The following is an 18,815-nucleotide window of genomic DNA, read 5'->3' as shown; positions in this document are numbered from 1 at the left end:
AAAACTATTCTGCAAAACAAGAAACAATGAAAATATCCCCTAATTTGTTATTCCTGAATATAGCTTAGTATAAAGCTGATATTTAAACTACACAAATATAAAATATTCAAAAAAACTATAGACTGGGCAAACTTACAAATACTATAAACATTTTACAGAAAAAACTACCAAAAAATTGAATTCACTGTTCTATTAACATATTGAAATATACTCATCAAATAGTTTATCCCAGAAATATAAAGCTGGTTTGATATTAGAAAACATATTAAAGTAATTCACAATGTAAGTGGATCAAAAGAGAGACATGTCTATCACCTGAAAGATGTGGAAAATACCGCTTGATAAATCTCAACATCAACCCACATTTAAAAAATTAATCTAGTAAGCAGAAACAAGAGGATACTTTATTTTCATCATATAGACTAACCAAATCCAATCTGACGGAAACACTGTTTACAGGAATTCCTCTAGCTTAAAAGAAATAAGACACTACTCTCACACTACTCTTCAACACTGTTCTAAGAGTTACAGAAACTGCACTGAAACAAAAGGGAAAAAGCTATAAATGTTCTGAGAAGAGATTATCTCAGAAAGAAAAATAGGCTATAAAACTGTACAGAAAGTATGATTTTTTTGTATTAAAAATATACTACAGGGATTTCCCTTGTGGTCCAGTGGTTAAGAATGTGCACTTCCTCTGCTGGGGGCACAGATTCAATCCCTCACCAGGAAACTAAGATCCTTCACTCTGCAGCACAACAACAACAAATTACCAATTTACACTTAAAAATCATCAAGAAGGTAAATTTTGTGTAACTACACTTTCATCACAATTTAAAACCTAGGTATACACATGTAGAGATTTTCAAAAAGATTGGTGGCTATCCCTATGTAAGAGAGAATTCTTATTTGGCTTCTCTGACTTCTCAAATAGATCTCTATTGTGACCCACATTATGCTGAAAACTTTTAAAGATGATTATCATATTCTACAGAAATTTCTCCAGAATGACACTGTCCAAAATGGTAGCCATTAGTAACATGTGGTTACCGAGTTCTTGAAATGTGACTGGTGCATTTGATGAAGTAAGTTTTCTTAATGTTATCTGATTCTAATCTTTAATGGCATATAGCAAATGGCTAACAACTGAACAGTATAGTAGAGGGTAGAAAAAATGGAAGTTTCCCATTTTGGAATCACCATGACACAAAGAAAATAATGGTAATTCTATTAATCATACAAGAAAAGTCTGTATGAAATACTGGGAAATTAAATATAACAGTGTATGAAGAAAATATGCAATGCTCAAGTATTATTTTCTTCCAGAAACACAAAGACATCTTAATAATCAGGAAATAACTAAATTATAATTCATGACATCAATTACAGCTAGGAGAAAAGCTCTATAACCCTGTCTTCAGATGCTGAGAATGTATCAGTAAGATTTAAGTATTTATTCCTGATTTTCAAAAATCTCAGAACTTTCCTAGCATGATTAAAAAATACGAATCTTTGGGCATCAGCAAACCTGTAACTAACATACTAGGAATATTTCCATTAAAGTCAGGAGGAACAAGACAGATGAGCAGCGATAACTATTATTATTTATCATACCTTTACAGGCAATATAAAAATAAAAAGAAATAAGACAATTATTACAAAATCGGAGAATAAATTATCTATAAAACAAAAGTTACTAAAAATCAGCTATTAATATGCTATTAATACTAAGAAATGAACAGTAAGGCTCCTGGTTATTCTTTCCAAGTGGAAATGCTGATAATAAGTATATTTAAAAGAAATCCACTAGTAAGTGAATTTAAAGTATTACAAAAGTACTACAAAGGCTTAAGAGTCACAAAATGTTGAGCTTTCCCTTGAAACAATCAAATCAAATCTGCTAGTAAAACTCTTCAAAGGTTTCTGACTCTTCAGTCACCCCCCGCGAGTAAGGATACAAAGACTCTCTCCCCATTCAATGCACACTGACTTCCTACCAAGCCAGCAAACAACCATGGCAAAACTAAAGCTATTTCAGAAAAAGGCTAATATTTATTTTCTTTATGTTGAAAAAAGAGAACTATCATGTTTCCTCTTGGAATATGCCCCTGAAATGTTAAAGAGTTAACCATATGGAAGAGATCTAAAAGTGTATGAGAGAAAGCTAAAGATTTGGAATCCTAATTCAATTTCCCCTCACATTTTAATAGGAGCCTGGAGCAAACATTTATTTTTAGAGATACTCTCAGCAGAGAACTGAACAAAAGACTATTGTGTGTTCAACCTGGTAAGGTCTCTGCGGTCCCATCTCCACCAACTTTTCAAACATCAGGTTGGAGTTAAATGATTTTCCACTTTCAATTGACTATTTCCAGACCATAAAATCTAACCACACTTATCAGACGGTGTAAGTATTCCAAGTGAGTTATAGCTGAGTTCAAATGTGAAATCTGCATTTTTCAAGTGCCAGTAAAAGAACTTTACTTTAGACTTTGACTCTATACACTGACTTGCTCAAGAATGCCATATAAAGTTTTCATTTCCTTCTCCAACAAAAATCTTCATCTGCAGCTGATAAATCTGACTCGGTATCATTTTGGATGAAAAGCATATGGGTATCAGTCCTATCACTCTACGATTTTCTTAGTAAAATAAGAACTGTACCTTTTTCTCTAAGTTAACAAGAATAAAAAAGATGAAGTTAACAGGCATGCCTGATCACTATAAACAAAGTCTCCATTTGTAGTATGTGTCCAGCCACAGGCCTGTTACAATGTAAAAAGAAAGAAGAAATCACCTTTGATCCATGGTGTGGTCATCTTAAAACATGTCCTTGAATTCTCTGAGGTATCTTCCACTTAAGGTGGAGCTAGTTCCCCTGCTGTGAGTCTGGGCCAGGCTTAGTGACTCTTACCTCTTAATGAAGAAAATGTGGCAAAAATGAGGCTGAAGGCGTTAGGGGCTAGGCCACAGAGGCTGATGCAGTTTCCTCCTGGGATGCTCAGCTGCAGAACCCTATCAATATGCTGCAAGGAAGCCAAGTAGCCATGTGCCAAGGTCACACGTTCCAGCCCTAGTGGCACATCCACACAAGGTCCCAGCCAACAGATAGCATCAGTCAGCAGACACGGGAGTGAAAAGCACCTTCACAGGATTCCAGCGCCCAGGCTGCAAGCACTTCAACCGACACCGTGTGGCATGGAAACAAGCATCCCACCAAACCTGCCTGAATTGCAGATTCATGAAAAATGTAAGACTGCCTTTGTTTTAAGCCACTAGGCTTTGGGGGGTTTGTTTTGCAGTAACAGATAACTAGAACATGTAGACTAATTCAGCCATATTCGGCCATTCAGTTTATTCTTCTCATTCACACCCCATCTCATCCCACTCTCCCTCTGCCCCCTCCCCTCCCTGCTCATCCCCTATGACAGGAAAACTTTTTAGTTAACAACAACAACAACTATGCCGGCATACCTGGTCTCAGTCAGCTCACTCTAGAAACCATAGCCAGAACCCCAGCATTTATTACCCTTGCTGGCAATCAGCTTTCTCTTGTTCCGCTTGCTTCTCACCTCTTAACACATCCCTATCCTGCCTTAAACTTACTCCCCACTCTGAAAGGTTGTATTAAACACCTGGCTTATGAAACTGCTACTACTGCTACATATACACTCCAGTTTTTAAATCAACGAACTAGTGAAATTTGCTTTACAAACTGGTAACTAGTTCAAGATGTTCTGATGGAGCCACTGAAATGGGTTCTCAACCCAACCTGGTAACCATATCAAAAATGTACTGTTCCTCTAATGAATACTAGGAAGAGAAATGTCCTAATAACTGACCTAAGATTTTTCTTTAAAAAACACAAGCCTGAAAAGTTAAAGCTAGAGGGGACCTTGGAGATGATCTAGTCTAGGACTTTTTTTCAATCAGTGGTATACTGACATAATCCAGGGAGAATTTTTATGACAAAAGTACTAAGCATTTTTATCTCACTCTATCCTCACTGAAATGTCAACCTGCCATAATATAACAGCAATTATAAACTTGAATTTTGTTTTTATTTTATTTTTACATTAGTTTGTACGTATCTTACAAACATGATGTACATAGGACTTTATATTTTAGAGCTACAGTAATAAAATGTATCCATACAATGCTGTTTAATGTTCTATCCTTAAAGTTTATATGATAAATATAATAAAAGAAGCTCTGAAAGTCTGTAACAGTCTTAGAAAAAAAATTAAAGTAGCTGTTCTATTTTTACAATAAGATTGTTAGTAAAAATTACTCTAGTCCAGATTATTTTGGAGAGCTGGGGACCAGAAAGGTTATACAATTGGCCTGAGGCCATATACTAGTTAGTGGCAGAACTATGAGCAGAATTTTGGTACTTTATAGTCAAGCACAGGGCTCAAAGAGATCTAGGTTAACAGAAAACAATTTCTGTGTGCTTCAATTTAGAAGGTAAGCTGAAGTGGCTGGCTGGATTCCGAACCCTTCAATGTTGCATTTATAAACACTCTGGCAGACTATCTTCCTCCCTAATGTAAAGAAACAGAACCGTAACGAAGGGCTTGAGGCAACACCAGGCAAATGTGGAGGAAATGTGGTTGAGAGTGTGGACAGGCTCTTCAGAAACCATTCACCATCCCATATCCCCTGCCTTACTTGTAGAGACTGTAACAGAGACTCAACCTTTGGCTTTCACTGCAGCTAGGGGTGACCACGTGACAAAATCACAAAGAAGCAAGGATATATACTACACTGGTCATTAACAGGGCATTTCTTCCCCAATAAAAACATCAGCGCTTGCTCAACCGGGACCCCAGATGTGCCAAACTTAACCCTTTAGCCCTGGATTATGGGGAAGTCCAGGGGGAAAAAAGGTGCCAGGCAGTGGGGGTCGGGGAGCAGTGCCTGCTAATTCCAACCTCAGGTTGTGGTGTTTCCATACGTTAAGACTGGCACCAGTGTGTGCTGGCTGAACACCAGCTCCGCTTCACACCTGCCCACATTTCCCACATCCAAACCGCTGAACTTCCTCATCACTCCACAGCGCAAACCAGACCTTTTCATCCTAAACATATCTTAGTTTCTAATTGCCTACTGAGAGAGATAAAACCTGGCATAATGGAATAATCAGAACACACATGACAACTGATATTTAGGAGAGATGTATAAAGCCTCTATTTATTAGCACTTCTTTGTAAGAGATATTTTAGATATCTGTCTAATAGACCATATATGGGGTAGTCACTGCCAAAGGGTTTTAAAGTAACATCAACCAAATCATCCAAAATAAATAAACTAATGACCATAAAAATAAATGAAACATCAGTGCTGTGAGAAGGGCTTTGGCCCGTGTGCCCTCTTCCTGCCAGGAATGTCGATGCAGATGCCATCTTGGTTCCATGGTGACAAAGCCCCAGGCTAAGGATTGTGAACAGGTGAAGAGAGGGAACCTGCTCCTTGATGACATAAGACAGCCACAGCATCCGTCCTTAACTGTCTATCCTCTACCCTGATCTTCCCACTGAGGGAAACTGAAGACTACGTTGGTTTTTTGATCACTGGCAGTTAGACACAATCCTAATGAATCACTGCAGATGGTGACTACAGCCATGAAATTAAAAGATGCTTACTCCTTGGAAGGAAAGTTATGACCAACCTAGATAGCATATTCAAAAGCAGAGATGTTACTTTGCCAACAAAGGTCCGTCTAGTCAAGGCTGTGGGGCAACACCAGGCAAATGTGGAGGAAATGTGGTTGAGAGTGTGGACAGGCTCTTCAGAAAGGTTTCAGGACAGGCTTTTCCAGTGGTCATGTATGGATGTGAGAGTTGGACTGTGAAGAAAGCTGAGCGCCGAAGAATTGATGCTTTTGAACTGTGGTGTTGGAGAAGACTCTTGAGAGTCCCTTGGACTGCAAGGAGATCCAACCAGTCCATTCTGAAGATTTCTTTGGATTTCTTTGGAGCGAATGATGCTGAAGCAAAACTCCAGTACTTTGGCCACCTCATGCGAAGAGTTGACTCACTGGAAAAGACTTTGATGCTGGGAGGGATTGGGGGCAGGAGAAGGGGACGACAGAGGTTGAGATGGTTGGATGGCATCACTGACTCAATGGATGTGAGTCTGGGTGAACTCCGGGAGTTGGTGATGGACAGGGAAGCCTGGCGTGCTGCGATTCATGGGGTCGCAAAGAGTCAGATACGACTGAGCAACTGAACTGAACTGAATGCTTCTACAAAATATATCTCACTTTTCTGTTTAATTCATTTGGTCCCAAAGTTGTGTCCATCTTATTTTTTTAACGACTGAATTTGGTAAACAAATGTTTAACCAACAGGCACCTTTACCAACACCCTAGCTCCTACCACTGCTCCCAAATAACTTCAAAAGATCTGTACAAGACAGTGAGGTATTTCTCTCTTCCCCAAGACGAAGAAAGCTTTAATCTGTGGCAGGTCTCCTGCAGACAGCAGGGCTACGGCTGCCTTAGGAGGCAGATGAGAGAGATGGTCTCCCTGCTCATAACCTAGCTGGCCTCAGGGCTGAGCAGCACATGGCCACCTAGAAGCAGATGGAAGGAAACCAGAACTAGTGCACGCCATGCTCCCGGCCTTTGCTGGGGAGAGAGCACAAGCAACGACCCTTCACTGGAGGGGACACGACAGAAACCACGACTGAGCCCTTCTTCAGAACTTTGCTTTTCACCTGAACGTTGTGTTAGAGATCTTCCACTTCACCTTCCATTTCAGAAACAAATTAACTGAGTGTGAGGAATACAGGAATCAGGAGGAAGGCTTATAAACAAAAACAGAATGCTTTCTATTCACCTTCCCATGTCCTTCCTGATAAAAAAATGTTTTGCTGGTTATGGAAGCTCATAAGTCATGTCAATTGTTAGAGTTCAACAGCATTTTCCAAAGGGGGTAAAAGGAATGGGTAACACTGACGAGAGGCTAGAAATTCATGCCCCCCGAAAAAACCAATGAAAAAAAAGTTTTTAATTACGTATTTCTGCAAGGGAGCATCAACACACAAATTTCTTGGACTAAAGTGGACAAAATCCAGCAGCTCCAGACCAGCAGTCTAGACCATTTCTCTACAACATGAAAAGAAGCTGGAGCCCAAGGAGTCCCCCCATAAATAGCTCTACACCTGACAAGGACTCCAAGGGTTCAGAATGGGACCCAGCATTCCATATCACACTCAGAGTGACTATGATGATCCAAGGAAAATTCCTTCACCTGAGTCTTCAAGTTTGCACTGAGGACCTTTAAAAGTGAAGTCCGCAAAGAAGTAATGAACATTATGGAGACGAGGAACAGTATTTATGAATTTATAATATAAAACAACATTCAATGGATTAAAAAATCCTGGAAGAAGACAGACTCTTTTATCAAAATAGTTTCTGATACTTTAGAACCAGAAGTGTCTTATTCATCTGAACTGACTTTACTATGAGCAGAAATTCTTTCTCATCCCCAAAAGAATGGAACCTCAGCTTATTCACAGATTTCTTAAGCAGTTACTTTTCTTTCTTTTTTTCTAGAATAATTTATAGCAAGTTACTGCTGTACATGGGCTTCCCTGGTAGCTCAGTTGGTAAAAAAAATCTGCCTATAATGCAGGAGACTTCAGTTCAAGTCCTGAGTTGGGAAGACACCCTGGAGAAGAGATAGGCTGCATACTCCAGTATTCTTGGGCTTCCCTGCTGGCTTAGAAAGTAAAGAATCCTCCTGCAATGCGAGAGACCTGGGTTCGATCCCTGGGTTAGGAAGAACCCCTGGACGAGGGTATGGCAACCCACTCCACTACCCTTGGCTAGAGAATCTCCATGGATAGAGGAGCCAGGTGGGCTCTAGTCCAGGGAGTTACAAAGAGTTGGACGTGACTGAGTGACTAAGCACAGCACAGCACTACTGTACATGCTAATTACCGAAAGGCACTAAGTGAAAACCAAAGGACACGACCCCAAATAAATAATCAAAAAAAAAGACAAGAATGAGATCCAAGTCATTTCCCTCAGAGATCTCACGTGGTTTGGGTGACATGTCAGGCCATGTCTCGGAATGGAGCACAGATGTGACACACAGCACCACCCTACCGAGCACGTTTCCTGGAGGCACCTCCTCGAGGTCTTCCAGTTCCCTTCCCATCAGAAGGTACAGGTGTTCCAACGTACAGCACGCCATGTGGGGGACCGGAGGAAGGTCCTCTAGTGGAACTGAGAAGCCTAATGGCACCTGGGCAAAAAAGAAAAAAACCAGAAGCTAAGTTAGGAGACGTCAAAGGAAAACAGGTTTGGGTTAATACCTACAGAGTTACTTTGATTCATAAGTAAGATACAGTGTAGTCATATTTCATGTAAACCCAAAACATTCAGATATGAAATGGAGTGATATAAAAATAAGGCTGAGTTTATGTGTAAATTCTGAACTAGAGAGACTTCTCATATACATAAAGCCTGTCAAGAATTACACATCAAGTTTATGATTTATCTCTAACTCCCAAAAAAGATGTCCTTTTCACTATAGGGAACTGGAATGCAAAAGTAGGAAATCAAGAAACACCTGGGGTAACAGGCAAATTTGACCTTGGAATATGGAATGAAGCAACACAAAGGCTAATAGAGTTTTGCCAAGAGAACGCACTGGTCATAGCAAACACCCTCTTCCAACAACACAAGAGAAGACTCTACACATGGACATCACCAGATGGTCAACACCGAAATCAGATTGATTATATTCTTTGCAGCCAAAGATGGAGAAGCTCTATATAGTCAGCAAAAACAAGATGGGGAGCTGACTGTGGCTCAGATCATGAACGCCTTATTGCCAAATTCAGATTTAAATTGAAGAAAGTAGGGAAAACCGCTAGACCACTCAGGTATGACCTAAATTAAATTCCTTATGATTATACAGTGGAAGTGAGAAATAGATTTAAGGGACTAGATCTTTTAGACAAAGTTCCTGATGAACTATGGAATGAGGTTCGTGACCTTGTACAGGAGACAGGGATCAAAACCATCTCCATGGAAAAGAAATGCAAAAAAGCAAAATGGCTGTCTGGGGAGGCCTTACAAATAACTGAAAAGAAGAGAGGCGAAAAGCAAAGGAGAAAAGGAAAGATATACGCATCTGAATTCAGAGTTCCAAAGAATAGCAAGAAGAGATAAGAAAGCCTTCCTCAGTGATCAATGCAAAGAAATAAGAGGAAAACAACAGAATGGGAAAGACTAGAGATCTCTTCAAGAAAATTAGAGATACCAAGGGAACACTTCATGCAAAGATGGGCTCAATAAAGGACAGAAATGGTAGGGACCTAACAGAAGCAGAAGCTCTTAAGAAGAGGTGGCAAGAATACACAGAAGAACTGTACAAAAAAGATCTTCATGACCCAGATAATCACGATGGTGTGATCACTCACCTAGAGCAAGACATCCTGGAATGTGAAGTCAAGTGGGCCTTAGAAAGCATCACTACGAACAAAGCTACTGGAGGTAATGGAATTCCAGTTGAGCTATTTCAAATCCTAAAAGATGATGCTGTGAAAGTGCTGCACTCAATATACCAGCAAATCTGGAAAACTCAGCAGTGGCCACAGGACTGGAAAACGTCAGTTTTCATTCCAATCCCAAAGAAAGGCAATGCCAAAGAATGCTCAGACTACTGCACAATTGCACTCATCTCACACGCTAGTAAAATAATGCTCAAAATTCTCCAAGCCAGGCTTCAGCAATATGTGAACTGTGAACTTCCAGATGTTCAAGCTGGTTTTAGAAAAGGCAGAGGAACCAGAGATCAAATTGCCAACATTTGCTGGATCACTGAAAAAGCAATAGAGTTCCAGAAAAACATCTATTTCTGCTTTATTGGCTATGCCAAAGCCTTTGACTGTGTGGATCACAATAAACTGTGGAAAATTCTGAGAGAGATGGGAATACCAGACCACCTGACCTGCCTCTTGAGAAATCTATATGCAGGTCAGGAAGCAACAGTTAGAACTGGACATGGAACAACAGACTGGTTCCAAATAGGAAAAGGAGTACGCCAAGGCTGTATATTGTCACCCTGCTTGTTTAACTTATATGCAGAGACTTAGCAGCAGCAGCAGCAGCAGCAGCAGAGTACATCATGAGAAATGCTGGGCTGAAAGAAGCACAAGCTGGAATCAAGATTGTCTGGAGAAATATCATATGCAGATGACACCACCCTTATGGCAGAAAGTGAAGAGGAACTAAAAAGTCTCTTGATGAAAGTCAAAGAGGAGAGTGAAAAAGTAGGCTTAAAGCTCAACATTCAGAAAACTAAGATCATGGCATTTGGTCCCATCACTTCATGGGAAATAGATGGGGAAACAGTGGAAACAGTGTCAGATTTTATTTTTTGGTTCTCCAAAATCACTGCAGATGGTGATTGCAGCCATGAAATGAAAAGACACTTACTCCTTGGAAGGAAAGTTATTACCAACCTAGATAGCATATTAAAAAGCAGAGATGTTACTTTGCCGACTAAGGTCCGTCTAGTCAAGGCTATGGTTTTTCCCGTAGTCATGTATGGATATCAGAGTTGGACTGTGAAGAAAGCTGAGCGCCGAATTTTGATGCTTTTGAACCGTGGTGTTGGAGAAGACTCTTGAGAGTCCCTTGGACTGCGAGAAGATCCAACCACTCCATTCTAAAGAAGATCAGTCCTGGGTGTTCTTTGGAAGGAATGATATTAAAGCTGAAACTCCAATACTTTGGCCACCTCATGTGAAGAGTTGACTCATTGGAAAAGACTCTGATACTGGGAGGAATTGGGGGCAGGAGGAGAAGGGGACGACAGAGGATGAGATGGCTGGATGGCATCACCGACTCGATGGACATGAGTTTGGGTGAACTCTGGGATTTGGTGATGGACAGGGAGGCCTGGCGTGCAATCCATGGGGTCACAAAGAGTCGGACTTGACTGAGCGACTGAACTGAACTGCTAAACTTTATCGCTAATATAAATTCTGCTGTGACCTGGTGAAAGTGAAAGTGAAGTTTCTCAGTCGTGTCTGACTCCAGGCTCCTCAGTCCATGGAATTTTCCAGGCAAGAGTACTGGAGTACGTTGCCATTTCCTTCTCCAGGGAATCTCAAAGTTATTAAAGATTTTTATGGAGAAAATGGTAACACTTTAAATGACCTAAATAAATGGAAAACCATACCTAATACATTTATGAATAGATGGTAACCACAATGGTAAGAAGATCACAAGTAGATTTTTATACCCCTTATTACAACACTTTTACCCTACCCTAAAAAGTAACTCCAAACACACCAACTGCTGTACTCCTCCTTGCTAAATATGAACATGTCACAGACTAGCACAAACTGCGCAGTCACCACTCGGCATGGCAACAAGTCCAAGGATTCACCTGCTGCTCACACTGATGGAATAAGCACTCAAGGCAGGAGGCGTTGATGGCACAGACTTTCTTCTGCCACCACCTCTGCCTCTCATCACAGCCAAGCACAGCAGCAGCCCTGGCTTACCTGCGCCCAGAGGAGCACGAGCATCTTAGAAGCCCCCGCTCACAGCATCTCGATGATGCTGCCTGGCTCCCTGGACCTCTGGCATTCATCCTCTGACCTTTATCATTTGATTACCACATATGCACTTCTGAGACAGCTCTAGCTTGTGGTTTATTTCCCCTTTGGTCCAAACATACTTAGATGCTGGCTGTTCACCAACTGTCAGACCCTCCTGATCAATGTCTGGGATCTGCCTGCCAAGAAACTGCTGCCTGTCACCTGCTCACCACCCATGCCTTGGGCTTGTGCCACCTGGGTTTTGGATCTTTATGTCTCAGACACCTGGCATCGTCCTGGCACCACCATGACATCTGTTCTTCTCAGTTCTTTCCTCTAGCCTTGATTTCTAGAAAAGCCTTATAAATTGACTAAATAAGGTTTGAAAACCTGATTCTTGTACTAGCCTAATTTCCTAAATGCTATTATATCAAACACATCTACCAATAAGGTAATCATAAATCTAACAAGCAGAACCATGAAACAATATACGAATGTTTGCTTTCCTGTTCTTACCTGCTGCAAAAACTCAAGAGGACTGTATTTGGGTCCCAGGACAAAAATTCTCTTTCCTCTTCGCGCCACACCACTGAACACTCGAGCGAAGGCGATAAAAGACTCTTGCTCGCTTCCTTCTGGGGGCACGGGTTTGGGGGTCTCATTTTCCACCCCCTGCTCATCACCTGCCAGGAACAGAAGGACCATGAATGCCCAAATGCTCTCTGCATCCAGGAGCTGCTGAGAAAGAGAGGGGCCAAGGAAGATACTACTGTTAGCTGAGACTGAGCAAGGAAACACCAGGATAGAAGTATATTGATGAAAGCTACCTTCAAAGCTAAAAGCCCCAGAGCAGAAGGACAAGTGTTCCAAGTTTGGCAAAAACCCCATCCGTATCACCGAGGATGGGGAAACTACTGAGAAAAGCTGTACCTTTTGGCTCTTCTCCCTGTGGACTCATTTCAAGGGCGCCTGCATCTTGGGTGGGCTCCACGGGTGCCTGGCCCTGCGCCACTGCCAACTTTTCCGCATGCCTTCGTCTTGCACGCTCTCGCCTCTCAGCAATCTCCTCCTGTGTGAGAGGTCTACAGGACACCACAGACATGTTAACACCTGGCCACAGCAAAGATCTCAGTCTGTTCCAGCCAAGAAACAGCTAGTATTAACATGGACAGCAAGGAGATCAAACCAGTCAATCTTAAAGGAGATCAACCCTGAATATTCACTGGAAGGACTGATGCTGAAGCTCCAGTATTCTGGCCACCTGATGGAAACAGCCAACTCGCTGGGAAAGACCCTGATGCTGGGAAAGATTGAGGGCCGGAAGAGAAGGGGATGACAGAGGATAAGACGGTTGGGTGGCATCACTGACTCAAAGGACATGAGTTTGAGCAAACTCCAGGAGACAGTGAAGGACAGAGAAGCCTGGCGTGCTGCAGTTCACAGGGCTGCCAAGAGTTGGACACAACTTAGTGACTGAACAACAACGTGTCTGGAGAAGATGGTGGTGGGTCCCCAGTCCCTTCCTGGTGGAAACTTTCTCCGAGTTCTCTCTTTCACTGCAGCAAGAAAAGAGAAGGCCTACCACACTTTCTCTGGGAACACCGCTGCTGCTGCTGCTCGGTCACTCAGTAGGTCAGACTCTTCATGACCCCATGGACTGTAGCCTGCCAGACTCCTCTATCCATGGATTTCCGAGCCAAGAATACTGGAGTGGGTTGCCATTCCCTCCTCCACTGGGAACGCTGGGTCCCCAGCTACTGTGAGCTTATGAAACGACATGCAAGAGCCCGCGTCACACACAACAGCACGGAACCTTTCTCAGGCACCCATGCTCCTCCTCTGTAGGGCAAACGGCCGGAAAAGAAAGGGAATCAGTAACAGATACCACTGCTCAGAGAGAGAAGCAGATGACCTCAGTAAGAAACTGAGCTTTTCTCCATGAAAGTAGGAAAATACACCTCCATGGAGAACTAGGGTCCAAGAGGAAGGGCCAGGCTGAATGCTGGCAATTCAAGCTGGACAGAAGGGCCAACGGTGATTATCAGTCACGGTGTTAGACCCAAGTTCCACCAGAGGAAAGGTGTGAGTACACATCTGTGTGTTTGCTGGAGGCTCGCCTGGGGGGGGGGCGCACCTTGCGTGATCCTGTCACGTTGTGCCCGCCTCCTCAACTGCCCCCCAACTTTGGTACTATGACTCTTGCTTCGTACCTCCATCCATGGCTGATGACATCGTCTCCCATCCCGCCATTCCCCTTCCCCTTCTCTCTCCTGGAAGCCACTCAGATGGCCGTACTGAGAGTGTACTGGTCCCATGCATGCTACATGCCACATGCTCCTGGAGGTCCTAACGTCAGGTGCCCCAACCCCCTTCCTACATCATGTGGGCTGCCCCACATGTAAGTCACCAGCTGTCCACTGCTGTCCTCTTCAGGCACCCACCTGCTCGACAAGACCTCCCCCCAGGACTGGACACCACTTCTATTCCCTTAGCACCTGCCTTTTGAAATGGATGGATTTGGTTCTAGGAGTCGGCCCCTTCCAGTCAGACCCACCCCAATGTAGGAGGCAGGGCTGTGCCATCAGATACAAAAATGAAAAGGGAGCGACCTTTGAGGATGGCTTGCTCAGGGCTGTCGGGAAGTCACGTCTGCTGGCATAAGCTCCTCTCCCCTGGAAGCTCTCAGTGTTAAAGGTCTTTCACAAACAGGATGGAATTTCTAGGCTCTCGTTCTCTCTTCTGGAACAACACCCAACAAACATACTCCCCTCTCCTTGCCTTTCGATCATCTGCCCTCATGCGCTTCCCCTCGCCCTTCTCTTCTTCAGGCTACACACTCCAGCTGCTGTGTCAATCAACCCTTACGTAACTTATCTTGCTTCTAGACTTTTTATAAGAGTATCTGAAAAGTATGAATTAACCTATGGCTGATTCTTGTTGATATGACAGAAAACCACAAAATTCTGTAAAGCAATTATCCTTCAATTAAAAATTAAAAAAAATATATAAACATGGAATACCTTATTATCACTACAAACAAAGAGGTTAAAAAACAAACAAACAAAAAAAAAAAAAACTGATGCACTGGTTAGTGCAGAGAGAAATGGTCTCTTCCAATGGGCTTATCAGTTCAGTTGAATTCAGTCACTGAGTCCTGTCTGACTCTTTGCAACCTCAAGGACTGCAGCACACCAGGCTTCCCTGTCCATTACCAACTCCTGGAGTTTGCTCAAACTCATGTCCATTGAGTCAGTGATGCCCTTCAATCATCTCATCTACTGTCGTCTCCTCCTGCCTTCAATCTTTCCCAGCATCAGGGTCTTTTCCAATGAGTCAGCCCTTCACATCAGTTGGCCAAAGGATTGGAGCTTCAGCTTTAACATCAGTCCTTCCAATAAATATTCAGGACTGATTTCCTTTAGGATGGACTGGTTTGATCTTGCAATTCAAGGGACTCTCAAGAGTCTTCTCCAACACCACAGTTCAAAAGCATTAATTCCTTGGTGCTCAGATTTCTTTATGGTCCAACTCTCATATCCATACATGACTATTGGAAAAACCATAGCTTTGACTGAACAGGCCTTTGTCGGCAAAGTAGTATCTCTGCTTTTAATATGCTTTCTAGGTTGGTTATAGCTTTTCTTCCAATGAGTGTCTTTTAAGTTCATAGCCGCAGTTACCATCTGCAGTGATTTTGGAGCCCAAGAAAATAAACTACTTTCATAACTATGGCACAGACATTGTGTTAATCACTCTGCACATATTATCGAAACATACTTATCCAAACAATTATATGACATAGGTATTCTTACTCCTGTTTTACAAATAAGAACTGGAGCCTTAGGAGAATTACAGAACTCGACCCAGAGTCACATGGACAATAAACAGAGGAGCTGTAATTCAGACCCAGATCTGACTCTTAATTCCATACTCATCATCTGTGGCTATACCCCCCCATTCAGAAGGAATTAGAAATGGTAAAATCATCACATTAAGTAAATGTGGTTTTATTTTAGCTTTGGTTAAGAAAGAAGCATATCGGTTCACATATAATAAATCTTCATTTTGTCAGAGCTCATAACAAGATTAAAATTTACGTTCACGAAGTTAACATCAAATGTAGAGTCTTGCTGTCCATCAGCATATCTATCCACCCACCCAGCTGACACTTGCTATGGGTCAGGCACTGCCGTGAGCGCTGGGGATGGTGAGAGGCAAACAAAGCAGACAGAAGAGAAGGCAGCAAGGTGGTTTTGAAGAACCCACTGTGTCAACTAGTATTTACTGAGAATAAACAGGAATCACTTGCAAGAGAACCGAGCTCTACTAGTCAAGGAACGTCTGTGGGTGCTGACTTATTGAGGCTGCAGTGGAGCTAACTGTTGGTGCTAGTGCCGAGGGGACGGCAGTGACCAACAGTAGAGGTGAAGGTGACCAGAGGTGAGAATGCGGACTGGAGATTCAAAGGGCAGACTGGGGAGGTGAAGCTGGAGAAGGAAGGAAAGAGGCGACAACACAAAACCACCCGCCCTCAGGATTCCAAGCTGAATGTCCACGCCCTGGCCTCTGTGGAACCGGCTGCAGGGGCGGGCTGGGGAGAGACAGAGAGGGCCGAAGAGCCGGCTGCAGCCAGTGCTACCAGTGACCACAGCGCCAGGGAGCCGAGATGATGGCAACTAAGGGAGCAAGGAGTACAGTTTCTGCCTGAACATCACATCCTATTACGACAAGAAACTGGTTCTTAAGAAGGAAGCCAAAGCAGCAGACTCAGGGATTCGGGGGGAGAGGAACTGCCTGAAAACCTCTAGCAGGATCTTACTCAACAGGCACTTAAGCATTCAGTAAGAATTTCTGATAGACTACTAGAGAAAACGGTGGTTGAGAATGGTCAGAGCAAAGGCCCCAGAATCTAAAAAGGGCAGGCAGGCTGGAAGACTGTTGTCGAGATGTAGCGGTGGAGATTAACAAGCTGCATAGATGATGGAGGCCAGATCCCACTGGTGAAGTGGTGCCCGGAGGCTGTCCAGCTGGACAAATGTGGATTCACATACTCTTCTGGCCTCCTCCTAGCTATGTGACCTTGAGTACACTCAGTTCAGTTCAGTCACCCCATCATGTTCATCTCTTTGTGACCTCATGGACTGCAGCACGCCAGGCCTCCCTGTCCATCACCAACTCCCGGAGTTTACCCAAACCCATGCCCATTGAGTCGGTGATGCCATCCAACCATCTCATCCTCTGCCGTCCCCTCCTCCTCCTGCCTTCAATCTTTCCTAGCGTCAAGGTCTTTTCAAATGAGTCAGCTTTTCGCATCAGGTGGCCAAAATATTGGAGTTTCAGCTTCAGCATCAGTCCTTCTAATGAATATTCAGGACTGATTTCCTTTAGGATGGACTGGTTGGATCTCCTTGCAGTCCAAGGGACTCTCAAGAGTTTTCTCCAACATCACAGCTCAAAAGCATCAATTCTTTGGCACTCAGCTTTCTTTATAGTTCAACTCTCACATCCAAACATGACTACTAGAAAATCCATTACTACTTCATCTTTTAAGGCCTCTTAACTTCCCCAGGTTGGATTGAAACAGTAAATACCTGCACTGCAGAACTACTGTTAGATTTAAACGGCATAATCAACAGTGAGGCAGGAATATTATAAGGTTGATAAACTGGAGTCAATTATTAGTGCTATTACCATTATTATTTAGAAAGCTCCCAGAATAGATGTGGACAGTAAAGAAGAGAAGCCTTCAAACTCCTGGGTAGAGTGAACCTTTTCACTCCAGACACCAAGATCCTGAAGGGAGAATGGCAAGTGGACCGGCCAAATTAGACACTGGGACAGCGGAACCAGCTAGGAGGCTAGTGCCATGATTCCCACAAGGAACGACTGGGATCTAATCACTTATACTAGTGGGGGAGGAGGACCCGCACCAGTTCATATGATGTAAAAGAGATCCTCTAAAACTTCAGAAACTTGAGAAAGGATCTGTCTCCCACGGCTGAACTCCACCCTTCTCTCCACACACACACAATACACACAAGGATCGGCAGAGGTACTCACACATTCAAAAATCTCCAGTGAAGCAGACAGACAGGCCGAGATTACAACTTGTCTGACATTCAACAATTGTTAACCGAGGCTACCACTACTCCAACTACTCTTGTTCAAATTTATGCGAATTCAGGGACTTCTCTGTTGGTGCAGTGGTTGAGAGTTCACCTTCCAGTGCAGGGGATATTGGTTTGACCCCTGGTTGGGGAACTAAGATCCCACGGGCCATGGCACATCTAAGCCTGTCTGCTGCAACTAGAGAAGCCCACATGCTACAAAAAAGACCTGATGCAGCAAAAAAAAAAAAACACTTTTTTTTTTTTTAACATGAATTTGAATTAACAGTCCCAGAGCTGATTTCAACAACTGTTTCCTCCAGAGGCATCACAAAAAGATCAAGTAGTCAGTAAACTTTACGTTCCCACAGGGGCTGCTCCACATGAGTTCCAGGCTGAGGACAGAACCACACCTTCCCCATCGCACACCCTCCCTGCACCCCAGCAAGCCCGCCCCACCTCCCTGGCCCTACCTGGCTTCCCTATGATCCTTACCTTGGCTTATTCTGAGGCAAAGCCTTAGCATCAACTGCAAACATTTTGGAAACAAAGATAATAACTGGAGCGGTATCTTCACTTCCGCATTTCATAAAAGCTAAACAGACAGGAGAGAAAAATGTTACTTTAATAATCCAGGCTTTTCTGAAAACAAGAAGTTTAGAACATGGCATCATCTAAATACATAAGCAACCTATAATCTTTTACAACTATAAGAAAAATTCTATTTAGAAAAAAATAAGATTGCTAGAAAAATAGTAGAGTGAGAGTGAGAACTGGCAAAAAGGAGAAAAGAAAAGCAAAACTGACAGGGTGGGAGAAGAGCTAGAGGAACTCCAGGTAGGAGATGGGCTTAACTATCCACCAGAAGCCCTCATAACTGCTTCCAGTGGAGAAGGGATAGAATTGAGGAATTTTACCAAAGGACAATAGTCAACAAGGTAGCTTATTAATAAAATACATAATAGTTTTTCCAACCCTTCAGAAAAGTTAGAAAATAAAACAGACAAAAATATCATGATAACCAAAACACCTTAGAAATGAAGATTAAGATGCAATACTATAAAGATATTGATTTTCCCTAAATCTATAAATTTTAACATAATTTCCTAATCAGCATATAGACATTTTTCTTAACTTACA

The 18,815-nt window shown here is 42.7% G+C and overlaps 1 protein-coding gene across 2 annotated transcripts in view; it reads right to left on the bottom strand.

Moving 5' to 3' along the window:
• Window positions 1–18,815, bottom strand: part of EFL1 (elongation factor like GTPase 1) — a 111,623-nt gene that overhangs the window by 66,457 nt on the left and 26,351 nt on the right. For both annotated transcript variants that reach the window (XM_040257469.1, XM_040257470.1), the window contains exons 12-15: window positions 18,171–18,270; window positions 12,499–12,650; window positions 12,085–12,251; window positions 8,117–8,255 (exon numbers count right to left, since the gene is read on the bottom strand). In XM_040257469.1, the coding sequence (XP_040113403.1) occupies window positions 8,117–8,255; window positions 12,085–12,251; window positions 12,499–12,650; window positions 18,171–18,270 (558 nt within the window). The remainder of the gene's footprint in view (window positions 1–8,116; window positions 8,256–12,084; window positions 12,252–12,498; window positions 12,651–18,170; window positions 18,271–18,815) is intronic.

The sequence above is a fragment of the Oryx dammah genome, unplaced genomic scaffold (assembly GCF_014754425.2).
Source record: "Oryx dammah isolate SB20612 unplaced genomic scaffold, SCBI_Odam_1.1 HiC_scaffold_16, whole genome shotgun sequence".
In the NCBI taxonomy this organism is placed as follows: Eukaryota; Metazoa; Chordata; class Mammalia; order Artiodactyla; family Bovidae; genus Oryx; species Oryx dammah.
The sequence above is the reverse complement of the archived record's forward strand: the minus strand, read 5'-3'. Positions and strand labels throughout refer to the sequence as shown.